The sequence below is a fragment of the Artibeus jamaicensis genome, unplaced genomic scaffold (genome assembly GCF_021234435.1).
Source record: "Artibeus jamaicensis isolate MK-2021 breed Jamaican fruit bat unplaced genomic scaffold, CSHL_Jam_final scaffold_916, whole genome shotgun sequence".
NCBI lineage: Eukaryota > Metazoa > Chordata > Mammalia > Chiroptera > Phyllostomidae > Artibeus > Artibeus jamaicensis.
The window spans coordinates 17992514-18015514 of record NW_026522059.1 but is presented as its reverse complement, the minus strand read 5'-3'; the positions used below and the strand labels follow the sequence as shown (position 1 = coordinate 18015514).

At 37.5% G+C, this 23001-nt stretch overlaps 1 protein-coding gene across 3 annotated transcripts in view; it reads right to left on the bottom strand.

The window, feature by feature from the left end:
• CSMD3 (CUB and Sushi multiple domains 3) overlaps positions 1–22727 on the bottom strand; it is a 921636-nt gene extending 898909 nt beyond the window's left edge. For all 3 annotated transcript variants that reach the window (XM_053661036.1, XM_053661038.1, XM_053661039.1), the window contains exon 1: positions 22550–22727. In XM_053661036.1, coding sequence (XP_053517011.1) covers positions 22550–22727 — 178 coding nt within the window. The remainder of the gene's footprint in view (positions 1–22549) is intronic.
• Between the last annotated feature and the right edge of the window lie 274 nt (positions 22728–23001).

Sequence of the window (23001 nt, the reverse complement as noted above, 5' to 3'; positions counted from 1 at the left end):
AATTTTCTTATCTGCAGCATAATAGATATGACTATGACTTTAGAAGTCAAAATGTATGGGTGAAATCCTGCTTCTAGCATTTGTTAGCTGTGTATTTTCTGTATCAGTCCTGCTTTTACTCTGTGCTGATGGTATTTTAGTTGTGTGTGTGACATTTGGAGTGATTGGGCAGGTTGTTTGAGGCCTCTGGGAACATTAAAAAACTGTTTCCATATAAATTAATGGTAATACTTTCCCATTATGCCACTGTATTATATAAAACCTTTCATTGTTTTTTGTTATACTGGAATGCTAAGTGTGATACATAAATTAGCTCATCATAATATTTTACTTTTTATGGTTTAAATAAATCATCACAATTAATTTTCAGTGGATGAAGCAAAGTAATGATCACATTTAAAAAATGAAAAAAATATCTAATGTAAAACCTACCATTTGAAAATATTCTGTTTTAGGTTTCGTTGGTAGTAATTGTACTATTAAAGCACCCAGAATCTTGCTACCTCCATGTCAGACTTTTTTTACAGCTATTTTATTCTACTTGCCAATATCATCACACTGTAACAGCAGTTTTCACTGGGTAGTCCTATATAACCTACTAAATTTTTAAAGTCAAAGACTTGGCATTGGAAATTATTGCATCTCTAAAACAAATGTCAGATTCATTCGTGCTGTGAAACACTATTACGATTTTATGTCTATAAACTATGTCTGCTTTGCAAATAATCACTCACCTGTTACAGTCTCTAAGCACTGAAAGTTGGTTTTAGCATCCTCAAGTCCCCTGTGCCTACGAAGCAGCAGGAGTAGAATAAAGTTGCTGGAGTATGCTCTCTGCTCCGTTCCCACTAACCCAAAAAGTAAGTTAAAATAGAACATTGATGGCAAAGTCCCCAACTAAATATCTAAGCATTTTTCAGCTATGTGATTGCCCTATTGTAAACCTGCAAGTAATCATATAATTTTTACTAAAGATATTTTTTGCAGCAAAATAAATGAGGTTAAGTAATTCAGAATTAATATACTCTCATTATAAAATGGTATGAGTATAAAATGGTAAAAATTGATGTCTACTCTATACTTACTGTCAAGAAGGAAGCAAGACATTTTTAAAACAATTGGCTCGTTAGAAATATAGGTACAATGGAATAATATAAAAACAGCTTTGATAATTATGAAAATATACCTGGCTTCCAAGAGGCAAAAAGGAAATAACAAGTAGTTATTTGTGAAGCCACTTTAAGTAGATAGAACGACAGGTAACGGTACCTCTCAGAGCAAAGCCTTGTCAACACCACTTTCATTGCTCCAGAAAGTTCTCATGTCAAATAAAAAATTCAAACAAGGAATATAAAAGCTTGTTTAAATGTTTCAAATTGAGAAAAATAACTGGCAAAGTAAAAATGGTAATGACAAAAGAAAAGCACACTTTGATGTGTCAAACAGTGACAAAGTGCAGTTTTCAAAATCCTGAGGTTTTAAGTATCTGCTTCAACACTCACAATTTAAATACAATAAAATGAAGACAGAGGTAAAGATGAAAACAATGAGAAAATAATGGTTGGAAAAGAGCTTTTACAATCCGAAAGATAATGTAATGGGTAGTGGGATAGAAGGTGTTTTGAAAGCAAACTTTAAAGATCTTCAACACTACTATTGTTTCAACCTCAAGAAAAATGGAATTTCATAAAGATAAGATTTTATTCATGAATTAGTTACCTTGAAGAAGTGGTGGGGATATTTAAGAGACATAGATATATTGTAAGTGATTGGATGTCTTAATTTTTTTACAAAGTAAGAAACTTGAAATAATTGTGTCCAGAAAATTTTCAGAAATATAAGTAATGCTTCAAGAGACATTTCAAATTCTAAAAAAACATATAAAATAAAAGCAAAAAATTAAAACATTAACAAAGAGAAGGTTAAACAGCACAAAATTAAATAATGGCAAATTTCTGATTTTCTGTAATGTACCATTACAGAAACAGAGGACTAAAACAGCATAACAAAAGATTCAAGGAGATAGAAGATAAATATTGTGTTAATTATGAATTAATAAAAATAAAACAATATACAAAGTGATAGTTACAATGTCAGAAGGTTATAGGTCAGTTAATATTCTACTCTATTTCAGTATAATTTAGAGCAACCGATACTATTTGTTTCAATCTCTAGAGCACTGTGTGAGATTCCTTAGTGATTGCTAAGTACACAGCCACTGACTTCTCATATTTCTCTGTTATATGAGGGAGTAGAATATGCGTAAATTACTAAATACAAGGTTGACCATAGTAATGACTGTAATTCTGATACAAATAAAATTTAAAGTTGATGTGAAGAAAGAAGTGTTTAATTTCAACTAGAGAGTTCCTAGAGATGATATTTCAATAATGTAGGAGATATGTTTTAAACCAGGGAACAGGTTTGTTTTGTTTAAAACAAAGTAATTTAAAATCCACTCCAAAAATAGCACTTATAGAATAAGAAAGTGAAATAAATACACATACCAAAAAAAACTATAATGAAGAAGTATGGTTGTCTACAGTAGGTGAAGAACATTGAATACAATTTGTTATACTGTTAAGTGTAAATTGGTTGAATTTTATTCTCTGCAGAATCGCTGGTTCCTTCATATGCTTCCCATACTTCTGAACCATGAAGAAGTCTAGGATCATATTACAGAAAAGTTTCCTCTGGAATCCCGGTCAGTCTCAACAGGTTATTAATAGATTTGGATCTGTTTCAAGAGCAATATCAGGAAAGTAAACAGAAGGCACAAATCCATCAACAGCGGAAGAAGAATGGCAATAATCTAAATTACAAATTCATGGTTGAAATATTTGAAGCTTTTCAACAGGGAAAAAGCTTTCTTAAAAAATGTGGCCAGAAGCAACCAATTTGAGAATTATAGAGAATCGCATTAGCACTACAACTACAGTGTCTGCTAGGTATTTGGGGCTATCTTGAAAAATACTGGGTTGTTAGTAGGTAAACTATAATTTCATCATACAGTATCCCCCCATTATCTGTGGGCAATATGCTCTAAGACACTCAGTAGGTGTCTGATACTGCAGGCACCATGATACTCTATATATGTTCCACTTTTCCTTTACATACCTACCTATGATAAAGTTTAATTTACAAATTAAGCGCAGTAAGATATTAGTAAAAACAATGCACAATAAAAACAGTTATATCCCTAAGCATTAGCCCTTTGCCTAATGTTATCATGCTGCTCTTGAAAGTTGAGACTTTATGTAAAACAATGTATTAGGGAAATGATTTTACTATAGTTAACGATTTTACCAATTGTTATAAACAGGAGTTAAGTTCTTTTGGTATAGATTGGGTCACAAGAACATCACCATACTCCTAAATAAACACTCATAATACTTTCAATATAAAACATTGAAATAAATGTGAACAATACATTTAAGAAAGAAGAGTAAAACTGAGTCAAATGATGATTTCCTAACCCGCTTATTCAAGTTCAGAGTCAGGAGTGGCGGAAGCCTATCCTGGCAGCTCAGAGATCCAGGCAGGCACTCATCCTGGACAGGATGTCCTTCCGCCTCAGGGCTCCTCACACAAACTGCAAACAATGTGCACACACCAGTCTCCTCCGGTACACGTCTTAGGGATGTGGGAACAAACTGAAGTACCCAGTGAAAAGACCACAGACATGAGGTCAAGGTGCAAGTGCAAAAGTGCAAGTGCACAAACTCCACACCAACAGTCGCACTGGCTAGGAATTGCTTTTTCATCACCCTTCTATCCAAGGAACATTGAAGGAAAGGGTGTTATTGGATGGCCTTCTCTATTGTGAGAAAAGTTATGTCAATGTGAGTACTCTCTCTGTGTGTCTTTCAAAATGATTCTTTTACAGATTTTATTTATTTTTAGAGAGAGGAGAAGGGAAGGAAGATGAAAGGGAGAGAAAGATCAATGTGTGGTTGCCTCTCACACACCTCCCCACTGGAGACCTGGCCCACAACCCAGGCATGTGCCATGACTGGGAATCAAACTGGCGACCCTTTGGTTCAGAGGAAAACACTCAATCCACTGAGCCATACCAGCCAGGGCTCAGAATTGCTTCTTGTACTGTACTTACCCATCTACTTGTGATAATGTGAGGTGATAAAGAGACAGTGAGGTGGAAGACACAGGCATTGTGACATAGTGTTAGCCTGCTATTGACATTCTGACATATGCCACAAGCACTTTACCGCTTCTTGTGGGCATAACTGAATTGCCAGTATCACTACTCTTGTGCTTTGGGGCCATTGTGAAGTAAAATCAAGATTACTTGAACACAAGCACTGCAACAGCATGAGAGTCTCCTTGACAACCCAGACTTAGATGGCTACCACGTGACATGGATATGCTGGAAAAGGAATTAATCACACCCAGGCTAAAACGGAGCAGGATGGCAGATTTCCTCACACTGCTGGAAAGGCATCTAACTTAAAACTTATAAATTGTTATTTCTGGAATTTCACATTTAATATTTTTGGACCACAGTTGCTGGAAACCTCAGAAAATAAAAGTGAGAATAAGGGGGAATTGTTGCCCTTATTAAAGGACAAACAATGATCTGAATTCAAAATTTTAAAAAATACTCTTGCTATGTAGTCAAATTGAAGTATGCTTCATTGTGAATACCAAAGAAATACATTTAAAATGTTTACTGCATGGAAGCATAAGATATTCACTAGCAGCATCCTATGGTGATTTGTTAAGGGACTGCCCTGCCTAAAAGTCTCCACTTGGTGATAGGAACAGATATAGAGAGGGTAACGTAAAAAGACTATGCATATTAGAGGCCTGGAGTCAAGAGGGCCACTGTCTCCAAGGCCCCCAGACTGCAAACACCAGCACAACACTCAACCATGAATCTGCTGTAAAGCTTCCGTCTCCTTCCTTAGTCTCCTTCACCATTCTGTCCTCTCACTCCCATGGTGTTTTGATCTCCCTTTAAATAGCATTTGTTAACATATACTAAAATTACTTTTTATGAGCTTTTCTTTCTCATTGGAGTGAATTATGCGTGTTTTGATGGTATGGAGAAGCCATCATTCAACCCTTTCTTACTCTCTCAAATCCACCATTCTGTCTAGACTTAGAAAATAAGAACTCAATAAATGCTTATTAAGTTGGAAATCTCAGCAAAGTATCCATAAAACTTAAATTTTATATTTGTATTGTTCAGATAACATCCTAAGAAAATACTTTAAAATATAATAAAAGAGTAGTGATTAAGAAATATAGTACAAATTAGAAACCTCAAATAATGTTATAGTATATATAGTGAAAAATAATAATGACATCCTAAAGAGTTAGGCAACAAAAGAACCTACATTAAAATTGATCTTAACTTTATGTAAGTGTTTTTTTTTAATCGTCTATATACTGGGTGGTATAGATAGGCATAGTAATGAAAATATCCTTATTATATATCACATATCAAACTAGTAAAATATGTTTTTATATTACAAATACAAATATATAACTATAAATAATAAAAATTTCCATATGAATTGACTAAATGAGAAAGGAGATTCAGAACCAAAACTTAAGACTTTAAAAAATATTCTTTCAACATAGATGAATAGTATGTTTTCAAAGGAGTACCTTGAAAAAATATTGTATGTCATAGTAAGACATAAAGAAAGATAAACAAATAAAATGTCTCTTCCTAAAAGTTCAGAAGCCAGAGAAACAAAAATGGAAGTAATAAAAATAAAAATAAAAATAATAAAATTTTTTGGATAAATTATAGCATTTATGTTAATAATGATATTCTTAAAAATATTAACAAAATTCTGAAATGATCAATTCAATTTATAATTAAAAAGTGATATAGAAAATAAAATCAGGAATATCAATAACAGTATAATGATAACTTCTGTGAAAATTAGCAAGACATTTGGAGAAATATTATTCACAGAAATAAATACAAATAACATTATAAAATGCCCAAACTAGTACAAAATTTTATTAGGGAGGAAAACTGAAACAGAGAATATGCAAGAAAATAGTATAAAGAAAATACTCATTTCATACTCCAAATTTCTAAAAGCAAAAAAAATGCTTATTAATAAATCCAGCGAATATATGAACCAAACATTGACAAGATAGAAAACTATCCCACATCAGAGAGACCCCTGACTGGGGTCATGCAGGGCTTCTCCCCAGACTGCAGGCCTGGCTGCCAGCCAGGGGACCAGTTAATATATTTTATCATTTTAGCAGAGAAAACTAGTTTAAACATGTATAATTAAGAACATATATCCAAGAAAACAATCAATGAAGTTGATTATTTATTCTTTAATTAAAACTTTTCAAAAGTACAAAGACCATTTTTAACTTCTTCATTGCAAAGACTACATTTAAACAATGCCCAATACAGCTAGTGCTGACTTAAAAAGGCAATTATTTTGGCTTAGGGTATTTTATCAAGGAACCTGCTGGTTTCTAGAAAAGAACACCTACCTCAAGGCTTATCTTAAATAACACAAGTATGTTACTCTAATGTACGCAAAAGATGGTTTAAAACAATTATTAAATGTCTGAGAAATGAATCTCATTCTTTTTATTATGTTACCATGTTATTGAATAAGTTGAAGTATGCTTAGATATTTTCAAATACATATTACAGTAATTATTTAATTGCCATAATCATTGTCAGTGGCAATGTATGCTTCTCATCCTGATCAATGTAGTATCAGGATTATGTCAAGTTTACAGATAATGTAGGAGATAAGGAACCAAGACCTTTGGGTCATCTGGCCAATAGAAAGTACCTGGTACTAGAATCCATATTCTATTCTGTCAGGTTAGAGGCTGATGATGAGGATGATGATAATAATAATAAATGTTTCCAACTTAATTTTCTCTATTGTATATTCAAAAGTGAAAGTAGCAAAAGTGAATCATGCTTTTATGTGCTTAATAAATATACAAAAATTTTGTGTTCTTTTATTTTCTAGAAAACGTTGGATATCCAAATAGGTATCAGTAGCCAGTATTAATAGATTTAGAAGTATTTGAAGTCTATAGCAACTGAAAGATTTGGGCAATACGTATTGGTTCAATATATATTAAATGCAGATTGGACTTAAACTAAATTAATGAATTCAATTAACTCCAATCCAATTCAATTATCCTAATATTTAATTAGTGCTCACTCTGTTTATAAGGTTCTAAGTTAGGTATAGAGATCCCATGCTAGGTTATTTAATACCTTTGACAAACTCTTTTTTACTCAGTAGAGTTATGATTAAGGAACCATATTTTATTTCTTTTACAACTCTAAGAAGTAAATTCACAGAAGGTTTTCCATAAGATAGAATATAAGTAAACATGAAATGAGACCTTATACATATGTAACAGTTATGGCTCCTTTTCTATCTATTTTAATTTTAAAAATAAAAAGTACGATATTGAGTAGCATTAAATAAACAACTAACATTATAATATAACACTTAATATATATAGGTGATTATTGATATAAAATTTATATATAATGTTAACATATGTGTGTGTGCACAAACACACAGTAACAGCAAACTATAACTTAATAAAGGATTTAACAAAGCGTGTCTGAACACTAACATGAGGCCTGTCCCTCAGGTATCATGACCATAACCAGCCTAACTATTCAGAATCCTCCTGTTTCTATAGCCTTCTATGTTCAAAAATATTCACTGTATGCCCTGGCTGGTGTAGCTCAGTGGATTGAGTGTGGGCTGCGAACCAAAGGGTCGCTGGTTCGATTCCCATTCAGGGCACATGCCTGGGTTGTGGGCCAGCTCCTCAATGTGGGGTATGTGAGAAGCAACTACACATTGATGTTTCTCTCCCTCTCTTTCTCCCTCCCTTCCCCTCTCTCTAAAAATAAATAAAACCTTAAAAAAAGATGTTATAAAAAATACTCACTGCAAAAAAAAAAGGATAACCTTATACATGTGAACAAATTTAGAATGCATCTCCATCTCTGATTTTTCCCCCTTCAAAGTCAATGAAATACTGTGCAACTTGATAAGAAACAAGCAGAGCAAAGGTATTGAGTTGGGCAAGCTGGATTCCAACTGTTTTCTTCACTTGCTGGCTGATTTCCTCTTTCTAAGTTGTTTCCTCAAATTTCAAAAGGACCCAACTCTACCATGCAAAGCTGAGATGCTCAAACAAGAGGTACTCAGAGTGCACTGCACTGGTCAGAGAAAAACGGTTTCTTTTTCTGCCATGAAGATGGGAAAAGAAATAAAGATTCCGAAGAAGTAGAAATACCTATGACTTATAGTACTGAGGAAAATGTTTTCACAAGTATGTTAGAGAGAAATGAACTACTACAAAAATTGAAGTAAAAATATAGGAGACAGAAGTCATAAATTGTGGATATCTATGCTTAAATATACAATTAATAAGAATGCATATTCTTTTGATCCAGTGATTCTACTGCTGGGAACATACCCTCAGAATCCTTAAATACCAGCATGGAAGAACCTATGCACCCTGATGTTCATAGCAGCACTATTTAGAATAACTAAGTATTGGAAACAGCCTAAGTGCCTATCAGCAGATGAAAGGATTAAAAAACTTTGGTCCATTTACACAATGGAATGCTATACAGCAGAAAGAAAGAAGGAACTCCTACTTTTTCTGACAACATGGATGGAACTGGAGACTATTTTAAGCTAAGTGAAATAAGCCAGTCAATGAAAGCCAAATACCATATGATCTCACTTATAAGAGGAATTTAATGAATAAGAAGCAAACTTAACAAGCAAAATAGAACCAGAGACATGGAAATAGGGAAGAGATTGGCAGCTGCCAGAAGAACGGCGGAGGGGAAAATTGTGGGGAATAGGAGAAAGGATCAAAGAACATATATGAATGGCCCATGGACATGGACAACAGTGTGGAAATAGACTGTGGGAGCAGGTGAGGTTGGGTTGAATGGAGGAGGGCAAAGGGGGGCGGGGATTGGGACAACTCTAAGAGAATAAATAAGAATGAAAACATAAATAATAGTAGAATAAAAGGCATATACTTATTTGGTATTGTGTTTACTCACTGTTAAGATTCTGTTGACTGCATTTAGTTTTGGAGTTTAAGAAGTACTTGAAGAGTGTGTAACAGAGATGCCTCTTTTATCTAAACATCCTTCTTTGAACTAGCTGAGCAGGCAAAGGTCACTAATCTAAATCTCTTCTAATTTTCATAAAGGCTGGCTCTGCATCTTATAGGTGACTTCACTGGGATTCTCTTATGTATTCACAACAAACAAGTCAGCTTGAGAATCTCTTCACATCATTTTAAGAAAGTATTCCTTGTTATAATACTGTAATTATATATAAATTGTCAGTAATCCTTTGAAAGAAAAAGAGTTGGAAGTGGAGAAGAAAAGAAAATGAATGGAAAGGCAGTGCAGCGCTGGTTATTAGTTTGTGGGACAGAGCTTTGTAGAAGGTGGAGGGACCGCTTTCTTTGTTATGGCAAAGAAACCTAGACATTGGTTTTGAAATGTTGTTGGAGCCAAGTCAGCATACCCAGCAGATAACTTCCCCTGCATTAGCTTGGCATTTCAATAAATAGAGCTAATCCTGTGCATTATGGAAAGTGTTGTAAATTCACCATGGTGCACATGGAAGTTACTTTTGTTTGTTTGTACGAGGTTAAGTAAAAAAAAAAATTCAAAACTTTTATCTCAAGCTTCTAAATTTACTCCCCCCCCCCCCGCTGAAGTAATAATCAAAGCAGAGAAGATAGTAATATGCATAAATAATAGAAATGTTTGGTTTTTGTCTTATATTAATAGTTAAGGTTTTGAGACTTAGAAATGGGAAAACCTCTCAATATTCGTTGCATAATATAAACATTAAATTTGTTATTTTACATATTAAATTATCATTAGATATTGAAGAGTGAGATTTGTGGATTGTGAAAGGGGATAGAGAGATGCAAATTGTGATGCAGGGTGTTGGTACAAATATTAAAATAGCATGACTCGACAAAGCAATGAATGTGGGGGAAGGAAATAAATATATTTTATTTTATTTTTTGAGCTTTTTTCTCTTTTTTTTCTGCTTAACCCCCCACCCGCTTGCAGTCCCTCAACCCTCTATCTAACTCCGGAACTGTCAGCCCTCTCTCTATCTATGTGTCTGTCTCTATTTTGCTTGTTAGTTCACTTTGTTCATTACATCCCCCATATGAGTGACATCATGTTGCTTGGCTTATTTCACTTAAGCATAATGCTCTCTAGGTCCATCTATGTTGGTGCTAAAGGGTGAGATTCCCTTCCTTTTTTGTGGTCGTGTAGTAGAAAATAAAATAAATATAAAATACTAGATCAAATTTGGTGAATGTCCTAACCTTGCAATGATAGGTCATTCTACTTGACTCCTATGTAACCAAAATTGACATTAATTCAATGCCAGTATCTCATCCTAAAACCATTTATAAACCCTCATATTACTCTTTATATTACAGACTAAAAATGAAGAAAACTGAAACAAAATATACTTATTCAAGTCTCCAAAAATACAAAAATAAGGAATAGAAAACTGTGACAAAAACTGTTATATTTTATACTTAGTTATTTGTTTGGCCCTTTGCATGTGTTCACTTTGCTAAGCTGGCTCAAGGTTCCTCTCATGAGTCACTAAACTCAGGGATTTAAACTTAAATTTGAAAGTATTAGCAAGTCATTGAAGAGTTCTAAAGCAGAAACTAACCTGGAAAAGATGGGTGCAAAGCACAATTTGCTGATCACAAACTATTATGTAACTGCACAAACACCGTTGAAGAAATACACATGGAATCATCATTAATACTGAATAAACTAGTTGATATCCATTGGCTGAACAGATGGAAGTCAATAAACATTTTAATTGAAAATTAGCAGGGAAATTACATTAGATTAAATCATAAAATGATGCATTTAATTGGAAAGTTTCAAACAGTGTCTGTAGGATGTTAATACCTGTGATAGGATAAAGATTTACTATCTAAGATATGTAAGTAAAGATTGCTTATCACCAATATAGCATGAAAAAAGAGTCCCACTGAAGAACTAAACAATTTCACAATAACCAGATTGGGGTGGTATTAACAGAAAGTTTGCTTCAAAATAAAGAATATCTTTTCTCTTAGAGTAATGACTAGACATTAATCTCTATATTCCCAAATGTAGGAAAATGCTTTATATATATACTGGTCCTCAATAAATTATTATTGTCTGAAAGAATATGTTGTTGAGTCCCAGAACTGATAAAATAAGCCACTGGTTCTTTTTGTGGACATAAAATCCATTGACCACTGTATTTTTTAAAACTCCTGACTTAAAATGTGTTCAAGCTACACTATTTAATTCAAGATAATACTGTTCTAAATAAAAGACATTATAAACCAAACTGGACTTTTAACCAAAATAAAATGATGGAAACAATTAAGATAATATTTACATGAACAGGCACAAGATATAACATTGGAAGATGTTAGATCTCTAACATCTTCCATTTTTTTTGAGGCGTTTGAGCATTTTGTTTTGGAAAGAATTGCATAATTAGAAAGCAGTTTTTCTCAGGTAGATTCCAATGATTTATGAAATGACAGGTAAAAATAAGTAGCAATCTTTGAATTATTGAAAAATGTATGATTTCTAAGTACTTACACATTGATGATATTTAAAAATAATAAGTTCAAAATATGATTCCTATTTTTATCTATTAATATGTAAGTGAATACTGCCAAGCTTACAGAAATCAAAGATTTATTAGCACTTTGCTATAAAATGGATTTGAAGAGTTACTATTTGACCTCTTTTAAAAAGATTGAACTGATAAAAGAGCACTAAAGTACTAGTAAGATTTATAGAAGAAAGATTTTTTTTAAGCTACGCATCGAAGGTGAATTCAGTACAAGTAATGGTGAACCTGTCATCACTTCTATTGCAAACTTCATGGAAGAGAGTAGAAGTTATCCCTGTCATCTGTAAACATCATGAAACTGGAAATTGGCGCACAAATTAGCAGCCTAGATGCAAGTCTGTTTACACAAAAATTTGAATCAGTTCAGCTGTTTTGATTTAGACATTAACCCAGAAACCTTAACCCATGGTTTCTCTAGGTAAGGGAAGACTGAGTAAATATGTTATCTGAACTGTTCAGTTCAGTCAGCTAGAGCACAGAGCCGGTAAATCTAAGGTAGCCTGTGTTTCATCTCCAGGAGATAGTACTATTATTAATGTAAAAATCTAATATTATTACATGTGTCTGTGTCTCCTTATACAATTGCTTCAGGAAGTACTGTGTTAAGTCTGATTAAGATCTTGGGGTAGGCACAGTGTTCTTCCATCTCAAGAAGCTGTATTCCCATAATCTAACTAGGACTAAATAAGGGGCTCATAAGGCAGCATCCAATAAAGAGAAATGTGCAATGGATAAGGAACTTAGAGAATGGTTTGTACACCAGAATTTATTCCTCTGGCCTGTTTCTTCTTTCTGTAAAGATATGCAGATAAACCTCTACCTTTTGCCAGGGTGCGCTTATGGAATGAAGTAGACTCTGTTGATGGAGTTTGCATATGAATATTTTTAAAAATACCTTTCCTCAGCATTAAAATGAAAAGAAAACCGACTATACAGAAAAACACATATGCCAATGATGCCTCAGACAAGGGTTTGATCTCCAAAATACATACAGAACTCACATGACTCCACTCCAGGAAGACAAAAGCTCCAATTAAAAAATGAGCAAAAGACTTCAACAGACACTTCTCCAAGGAAGACATACAGAGGGCCCAGAGACATATGAAAAGATGCTCAGCATCACTAGCCATCAAACAGATGCAAATTAAAACCACAATGAGACGCCACTTCACACAGGTCAGAATGGCCATCATAAACAAAGTAACAAACAAGTGTTGGAGAGGTTGTGGAGAAAAGGGAAATCTAGTGCACTCTTGGTGGGAATACAGACTGGTACAAGCCACTGTGGAAAATGGTATGAAATTTCCTTAGGAAACTAAACATAGAACTGCCTTTTGACCTGGCAATTCCACTGCTGGGACTATATCCTAAGAGCCCTGAAACAATCCAAAAGAACCTATGCACCGCAATGTTCATAGCAGCACCATTTAGCCAAATGCTGAAAGCAACCTAAGTGCGCTTCAGTAAATGAGTGGATCGAAATGCTGTAGTATGTTTACAGAATGGAATACTATGCAGCAGAAAGAAAGAAGGAGTTCCTACCCTTTGCAACAGCATGGTTGGAACTGGAGGGCATTATGCTGAGTGAAATAAGCCAGGGGGTGAGGGACACATACCATATGATCTCACCTTTAACTGGAACATAATCAACAAAGGAAAAAAGCAAACAAAATATAACCAGAAACATTTATTAAGAGCAATCTAACCATAGACAGAGGGCGGGAGGGAAGGGACAATGAGGAGAAGGATTTTCAGGAACTACTATAAAGGACACATGGACAAAACCAAGGGGGAGGGTGGAAGCAGGGGAGAGAGGTGGGTTTGGCTGGGGTGGGAGGATGGGAGGAAATGCAGACAACTGTAATTGAACAACAATAAAGCATTTTTACAAAATAACTTCCCTTGTCCATATAAATAAGTCTAATGTGCACTTCCTGACTAGATGACTGTAGGCTAAGTGGTAAAAATAGGTTGTAAAAGCTTTCCCATCCTTACAATTCTATGGAATCAAGTGGAAGATTAAGTTACCAAAAGGAATACATTTATTTTCCAACACTTATCGTACAGTTGATAAACAATTTTTATGCCCATGTATTATTTTTATATGTGAAGCCCATAATTCATCTGCATTCATAAATTTTAAACTTTACTCAAGAACACTGGGTTAGAATTGAAGGATTATAGGTTAATTCTGGGTGTTTTATTTTGTTTTGGTTTGTTTTTGCACTTAATGCAGTGAACAGTTTTACATGTTTTATTGACTTAGTTAACTTACATATTATTGTGCATTTACTTCACTTAATATTGCTTATAAAAGTGGAAAGTATCTTTCACATTTATCTTATAGAATTTTTTAGAGAGTAAAGCAAAGGAAGTAAAAGATGTTGAGAATTACAAAACTGAGAACTTATATCTTAATGAAATTGTGAAATATATAAAAACATAAATATTAATTATAAGCTTTTTAAAAATTAAATTCTCAGGGCCTGTTTTTCTCTTAAAAATAAAAAAAAGGTTTCATTAGTAACTTAGACATTTACAGTTTCAGGTTTTGATAAGTCTATGAACTTATGAATCTAATATTATTTCAGATTTCACTCAATAACTAGCTAACCATATAATGCTGGGAAGTTTTTGTCCTCTCTGACCTCAAGAAATGTGGTTAATTTGTAAATGGAGATTATAATCTGTGCATAAGAGATAACAGCTATCTCATGAGATACTTGATAGGCTTCTAAGCAAGGAAGTGAAGGAAAGAACCACCATTTGAGATGGAAATGACACGAAATATAAATGGCTTAGTACAGAGCTTCCCCCACAAAAAATATGTAACAAAGAATTTTATCCCAATACTATTTCCCAAAACATAATACTGTCTTATACCCTGTCTATAAGAGGTACTTCTGAATATTCTGGAGTCAACCACATGAACTCATTGTAAATGGAACACTATCCAGGAGCCCTTGCTTTTTCACTTATTAAAATTTAATAAATCCACTTCTGCAGAGTCTACTTCGACAAGTAAATTTATTTTCAAATTGATATTAACCATATTTTTAAAGGTAATATTTTAAATTTTTTATAATCATTTAAAAATATATAATCATAACTATTCCTTTAAAATTGACTACCATAAAGCAAACAGAGGAAGAAGGCCTTTATAATCTTGAACATTACAAACTCAGCTTTTAATAGACTCACTCATTATTTTTATATATTTTAATCACTTTCTGAACATTTAAACTCTTCAAATTTACTAGCATTCATTGTTTTGAACCCTTTATTCCCATATTATAAAGAAACTTAAAATATCTCACATGTTGATAATTTTGAAGATATCCCCTTAATGTTATCAATGGTCCTTGTACTATTGATATTTGTAAAATGTACTTTTATTTTTATGGTAGAGTTGTGAATGACACCATTGTCTTATATAAAGTGTGCGAGAGAAATACAAAAAGGAAAACACAGGTGAGAAAGAATGCATAAATCATACATTAATATGACTTAAACATAACAAAAAGTGAAGAAAATAAATTAAGAACAAATTTTCTAGATTTAAAGCCTTTAAACAAGAAATTTTGTCCAGATTATAAGAAAAAGTAAATAAAGATTTAACTAAGTACTGTCCCTCAAATTTGTCTATGAGACATGAAAACCTGTCAATGCATTAATTTTATTTTAATAGGCTTATATTATCAATAAATAGATTTTATAAAAAATATGACTATTTATTTGCTATACATATTATACATTTTAGAAAATGTTTTCATTACATAATTATTTCTCTTTGCCTTCCACAAAACAAATGGTTAATATATATATATTTAATTTTACCATAAAACACAATCACATATACTTCTGTGGTACTAATTGATATATGGTGCTTAAATATTAACTTTTGAGATTGTGTTTATTGGTGCCATATGAGCAGGCCCTGTAGCAAAATTGATAAGGCATATTTCAAAGACAGTTCAACATGAGCTCAGATGAAAATGACCTAGTCTCAATTCTGGAGCTAATGATGTCTGTCACCTAGTGAAATCCAGTTATCCTTTCTAGGTATGTGCAGTTACTGCATAAAAAATTAGCATGGAACTAGCATGGATACTTAAGAATCCTTCCTGTCATATAACCCCCATGATTTCTAACAAGATGAATATACAGATTTATGTAATGATATTAATAAATCAATATTAAAGTGTGTCGATTTTGAAATGCAACTGATGAAATGAACCTAGGAGCAGCAGGGCTAACATTGTGAAGCTAAGGGTCTGGCCTGGTTCATAGAGCCTGTACCTGAAGTAACTGAGTCAGGGTGAGAAGTACAAATTTCAGAGTATTTCCCAAGTAGATAATAGTCTGGGAACTTATCCAAAGTGAAATAATAGCTGGTGAGAAGATGCCACATTTTTTATTTACTCCTGTGGAAAAGCTAGGGCTGGTTGTGTAATGGATAGCACGTGAGAGTTCATACTGGCTTTGCACAGGAAAGTATATTTTGGTAACATTGATTATAGCCACCACTGTCCAGCACTATATATATTACATCTGTAACTTCCTTATAGATCTCCTAATAGTCCAAACTTTTTTTAAAAAAATAGGTAATGAAAGTACAAGTTAGGAAAGTTGAGTGGTTAGTATATCCATTATTTGATATCAGATCTTGGTGGCTCCAGAGTCCTTGTTCTTCTCTCCACTTTACGCCAGAGATTCTCAAATTTTAGAGTGCAGCAGAATCACTTGGATGACTTATTAAAAATAACCAGTGTTTGTGCCCAGCTATCAGGGTATCTTATCAATAGGCCTAGGGTAGGGATCTGAGAATTCATATTGCCACAGGATGCTGGTACCACTTTTTTCAGGAATACTTTGAAAATCACTGTAATGAAACCACTTAGGAGCCAGCACTATAATAGCGTGATACCCAGTGCCACGGGTTGATCATCGATATTCGCATTATCCAGTTCCATGGTGGGTAATACATATGGTAATGATGCAAAGGCAGACTTTTTAAAGAGGAGATTTTAAATTGGATTGTGGGCAAGCAAGCCACCATTGCATAGCAAATATTAATCCTTATGAATTCTCCATCAGCACCAAGAAAGAGCTCAACAAAGGGCCTGAAAGCATAAGTCACTAGGGCTGGCTGTACGATGAGAGGCTTGAAAGAAAACGTCTGTCAGTGCTGAGGCCATGAACATGGACACTGAAAGGTACTCAACAAATTGATATTTCTCAGTGTCTTTGGTAAAGGGATATGCTCGATGAGAATAAGAGCCTCACCAGAGGGTCCTAACTCTGGGAAAATACAGACACGCAGACTGGTCTCCCTGGAAAATACCATGAATCACCCATCTGATCATTCTGAGGAAACAGATGCATTTGGTAAGCATGGGTCTATCATCCTGACCAGACCTCATCCAAAATCCAAATCAGAATTCACACTGTATCCCTAAACTATGTACCCCTTTAGGTTATAAGTAAAGGGAATGGAATAATGAAATAAAAAATATGTTTTAAGGTAGATAAAATAAAATGGTCTTAACTTTTATTTGTACCCCACATATTTTTTCTAATCTCTTCATTGGCAAGCATTTTCCTTCTAATCCCTCAAACACTGAAATTCGAAATACAAGACAGCGTATTTTCTCATAGCCCTGTTGCCCTAAGTAATAATAGTTCCCTTGCTACACATGTTGTTGGGTGCTTCACAGTTATTTTACAAACTGGACAAAACACTGAAAGTATTTGATATTCTGAAGGGCTTTCTGAGACCCTTGAATAAATAGAAGTCACCTCTTGGGGCACCAGGAGAAGTATATTTGGAGCCTAGGTAAGTGCAGGTCCCTTCTAGCTACTGATTTTCAAGGTCTTAGACAAGCATTTAATAGCAGAGTATGTTTTCACACAAGTACAAGGGCATTATTAAACCACTTTTTGTTTTCTCAGATCTCACTTTACTGTGAGTATGTAGTGATGCCATTAGCTACTGCTTCATTAGATCATTTCAGTGTTTCTGTAGACCTCAAATTGTGTTCAAGGAAAGACATTATGCCCCTATAGTATTCCCTTACCTCACAAGTGGTAACTCTAATATCATGAAGAGCAATAACTACTGCTACTAAGTTGATACTCCTGGAGTGCTTAATATATTGGGTAGTTTTCCCTCCTTTCTCCTTGAAGGATCTCAGAGAATCTGGAATCAGGTTTTTAAGATACTGAAACCTGCTCCTTAATTATTTCTACTCACACACTTTTGCTACACCAGCCAGAGGCAGCCTCCCCCTCCCCAACTGTTCAGCACCAGAAGATTCCAGAAAATATGGGGCTGCAAAATGACATTTCAGAAGGATTTCACCAAGATCACTGTACAGGGCAAGTTCAGCTCAGAACTCTGGGTGCTGTCCAAGCCTTTTCAAAGCAGCGAATTGGGTTGATTTAGCAACTCAGCGGTGCAAAGCCTCCCTGAAGTCGCAGTGTTCAGGCAGAAGGGACTCCGCCTGATGCCGGAGTGGATTTTCTTTGGGCGTCCTGCTTCATTACTATTCTGCAGTGCGCTTCAATCCCCATGCGCTCCCGGCTCTCAGCCCTCAGCTGGCCCTCCAGAGAGGCAGGAAGAGGACCACACTGCGACAAGGATGACCCTGCGCCTTTTCTTTTTTTCTACCCTGACCTCTGGGGTCTAACTAAGCCAATGCAGCGCTAGAATCCTGTGACCAGCTCCCGGCTCGCCCGTTGGAGACAGAGCTAGGGTGGGGATGCGGGTGATTACAGAGGAGTCTCATTACTTGCTCCCCATGTGGCTTTCCAATTCCCCAGTGCCTGTTAGAGTTGAAGTTGCCTGAAAGCGAGCAGCGCTGAGGTCAACTTGGGGAAAGGGAGCTTTCTCAGCGTCTGGGCCAGATTGCGTGACAGCAGTGGCCACAGCTCACGGACTATCATGGTTCTACCCGGGAACATAAACACTTGGTTACCAGCCACCCATTTCCTCCTCGGAACCCCTCTCCTAACTCTCAAGGCATTCATTCTAAAGGCCCCTCCGTGTGGATCCATGCGGACCTCCTCCCAGCAACACATACACACAGGAACACACACACGTGCTCTGGTCCAAGCCAAGGCACTCAATCTCCGGGCGGAGAGTGTGGCCTTCTAAAAGGTATTAATAAATAGTCCCAGAGGAAACAAACAGATGAAAGGGAGAAATGCCTGTCCAAACTGAAGCCTGACAGGTAGACCTGAGTCTAATACAAAGGACACACCTCCCAGTAGCTGTCTCAGTCTTGCAAACCTCTGGGGAAGGATTTTGATGATGATAGCTGTGGATGGTTTTTTTTTGTTGTTATTGTTTGTTTATTTGTTTGTTTGTTTGCTGTTATTGTTTGGTAAAGACATGAAACCATCCCGTTCCTATTTGAAAAGCTCCCTCAAGGGAAGACTATTTTCCTGACCTGCCAGGTCAGACTGTCTGCTTTGAGGGTATCAGTCCTGTGCACAGGTGCGTCACTGACACCTCCGGTGTGGCCACCGCAGGGTCCAGGAAAGGTGGTGCAAGCTCTTCCACCCCCGGACTCCTGAAATAAGACCCTTTCTAGAAGTCATTAACTGGGGCAGAGTGTGTGAGCCTCACTCTTTCACAAGAGCTCTGTGGTGGGAGGGAGTAAGAAAGACCTCCTTGGAGTTCCAAAGCACATGGAAACGTGGATCCTTCTGGAAGTCCAGGGTCCTTAAGAGAAAACCCAGAAGCACGCCCTGGTGCAGGGTTCAGGACCAGCACACTGGCTCTCACCTGCTTTTGACCTGGGTCAGTTCATTCTGTACCTTTTCTGCACCGGTTGTGTGTTCTCCTCCTCCAAGCCCCATCCCAGGAGAATGTGTATGGGAAAATACCCCACAGTATCTGTTTCCGGGGGCGGGCTGTTTAAGCACGACTTGGAGACTCACAGTTTCTATCTGCGTGAGACCTAAACAGACACGCTGCAGTTGCAGCCTGCGTTTCAGAAACCTCTGCGTGTGTGAGAGAGAGAGATTCAGTTTGAAACAGGCAAGCAAGCATCAGGTCTAAGCAGCCTCTGCCCAGCCCCCACCCCCAACCCCCAATTTGCCGCCTTCTATTGCGTTTTATTTTAGATGACTGTGGAGATACAACGCCCAGAGAAGGTTGGCTCTTCTTTTCAACCCCACCCTGGAGATGCAGGCCTACTACTGAAGGCCACTTTCTCTTCTACTCTGAGGCGTTTCCTCCCACCGAGCCTCTTTGTCATTGCTGTGGCAGGCAGAGGTGAGTGGTGGGGGGATGAAAAGTGTGGACACAAGGTGGAAATCTCACACTGGCACTGCTCACTTGGAAAACTGGGCGCCCCCACTTCCTGAGCCCTGTAGTTAGCTTGGGTTAGGACCTGCGGAGCCCTCCCAGGAAGTCCCCAGAGCGAGCTTCCCCGTGGGCCTGAGTGTCCAGAAGCAGCCTCGTGGAAGACAAAAGCGGATATAGACATTAGGGAAAACAACACTTATGCCATTTCAGAAATGCCAGTTCTAGGGAAGCCTTGAGACTAAGGTGTTATTAAGATAAAACAAAGAGAAGGAAGAAGCACCTGTCAAAATTGGCACTGTCCACGAGGAGGGAGAGCAGATCTGAAGCAAGCAGCCTAAGTTTGTTTCTCAGAATTTGAGGACGGTGTTCCAAAGTGTAATCTATAGGAGACGCCTCCCAAGCAGCAGATAAGCAGCAGCAAAGAACTTTACTACCACTAAAAACATTTTTAAATGGTCCGTAGAAGATTGGTTTTGGACGGATCCAAAGCAGAGTGTAATACTCTTCTTCCTCCCACTGTTACCCAACCTGGTACACGCTCAGTGGAGACCGATTATCTTAGGCCAAAATCCAGGAGTTGTTAGTAGAGGGGTCCCGTTTCTGGTGCCATTTAAAGCCAAATAAGGCGCCATTCGTTTCTCTAGGCGCATCTCATTCGGAAAATACGGTAGGTGCGGGCAGCAGGGCTGTAATCGCAGGCGGAGTGGACCGGTGTTTGTCAGGTTGGCGTGTTCTCCCTGCTTCGGAGACTCCCTCCCCTCACATGTCCCCCGAATGTGTTTTGGCTCAACAGGTATCACATGAAAACTCGCTCTTAACCCCCGGTTATCCTCTAGCAGGAACCACCCCAACCTTTTCCCCGTTCTTGGCTCTCCGTCCCTCCCCCAGCCGAGTGCGTCTAGCAGGCAGCCCCAGGGCCATCCATTAACCAAAGACTCCCAGCGGCAGACGAACTAAGCATAATGGGAGGCTCCTCGCTCGTCCAGCCAGGGACGAAGCCCACTGTAAGCAACCCAAGATGCGTTTTGTGCACTAGTCAGTGTAGTTATGCAGCTTTGAACAAGCGGTTTGCCTTAGATCTGCGCTGAGGTTCCAGGGGGAAAAAATGGGGGGGGGGGGCGTGCTTTAAGGAGCAGGTTTAGATTACAGCGCTGTTACTATCAAAGAGCCTGGGGACGACTTCTTGGCTTTTGGGGGTGTAAATTAAAATTCGAAACCATCATTGGTCCTAATAGAGGGAGAGGTAACCCAAAACGTGAATTATCATTTCCACTGAATGCAAATGGGCTGCCTTCTGCAGGGGGACAGCCAGCTGCAAGCTGGACAATAAACTGTTTCATAGAGACGTGGGCCGGTTGCGGTTCAGAGAGGCACCCCTTCACAAAGGAAGAAGCGTCCAGTTTGTGTTGACAGCCCTGGCGCGCCTGGGCCAACACACTCCCACCCCCACCGCGCACCCCTGACACACAGACACCCAGGATTTGAGACAAGCTTCACTGAAAGCGACATCCATCTCTCGTCTATTCGAGCTGCCATGAGTATGGGGAGGCGATTGTTCAAAAATGATGGCATGAGTCATATACACCCCTGAGTATTCTTTGCAGCAATTAACGGGTAGCAGCAGGGTGCAGGGTAAGTTGTGGAATAGAGCTGGGGATTTATTCCCTCCCTGAGGACAGATCTCCTTCCAATGCTCCTGACTGTCCCTTGCCTTCCTGTTTGGGAATAAATTTTACATCCCACCCGCCACCTCCCCTTGTCTGTGCATGTGACACTCTACCTGTCTGAACGCTGAGACTTGCTAGGGATTTTCTTTTTAGTCGTCAGCTAATGACTTTCCTCCTACCTTCATTCATTCCCAAAGGTGGATCTTTGTACTTCAAGGTGTCTCGGATCATTTTAAACCCCCCTTTTAAGCTAAACCTCTACCATAGGACTCAGGGAAGCTCCCCTACCCTTCGCCAATGGATAAGTGCCCACACAGAATTAATTCACACATGCATGAAGACATTCACGGAGGTGGGGAGATGCTTGGAAACCCACCGAGCCCTATTGCATCCAAAATCATCACATTCCTAGCTCGTGGGTAACTTTCCTACCTGAAAGGGTTAAAAGGCATTTCCAGGAGTACCTTGAATATAAATATTCCAACCAGAACATCAGTCCACACTGGTTTGAACAGAAATCAAGGTAATCCTCACCACGGAGAAAAGTCTTGCAGAGGAATTCTGTCTGGGTATCCACTAGTTAGAGAGGCTGTAAGAACCAACTCACGTATTCGTTTGAGCATACTGCAAGAATATTTATTGAGCACAAGCTCAATCACTGCATTGAACGCCAAATCTGGCAAGCAAAATGCATTTCCTATCTGAGGGGAGAAAAGAGCTCTGAATCGACTCCTTCAGTATAATTATGATTATTTTATCAGTGCAAATTACAAAGTAAGATACCAGACTCTCTCTGGTGACGAGTCAGCTCCCCTCCATCCAAAGCAGAGGGTACCCCCCAAAAGCAGACCTACCTTTCACACAAGACACCGTCAATAAAAAGACGAGGTTCCAAAACGTAAATCCACTTTTAATCCCCATTTTCTTCATCAGGAGAAAGTCCAGGCGGCCACATTTAGCACATCTTCTCTTGCCAGGCTCCAGGGGCTTGGATTCCTTTGCTCGGCTTTCCCCTTTGCGTGTCCCTTTCATATTATTCGCGAGCTCCCAATTTCTGCTCCTCAGCCCGGCGCAGTGGAGTTGTTGCTGTTGTCGGTGCGCGGTCACAGCTCGGAGTGAATGGTGTTTCTGGGATACCACAGCAACCTTGACGAGGACTCAACCATCTCTCCAACGGGGGCACAAAGTCTCCGTACTCTGGGTTCTGTCTTTCCTTGTGCGTTTTTTCCTCCTCCAGCAAAATCTACCTCAATTTTAGCTCCTTAACAGCAACCACCAGAAACCACTAGTGAGCCTCTTAAAGCTC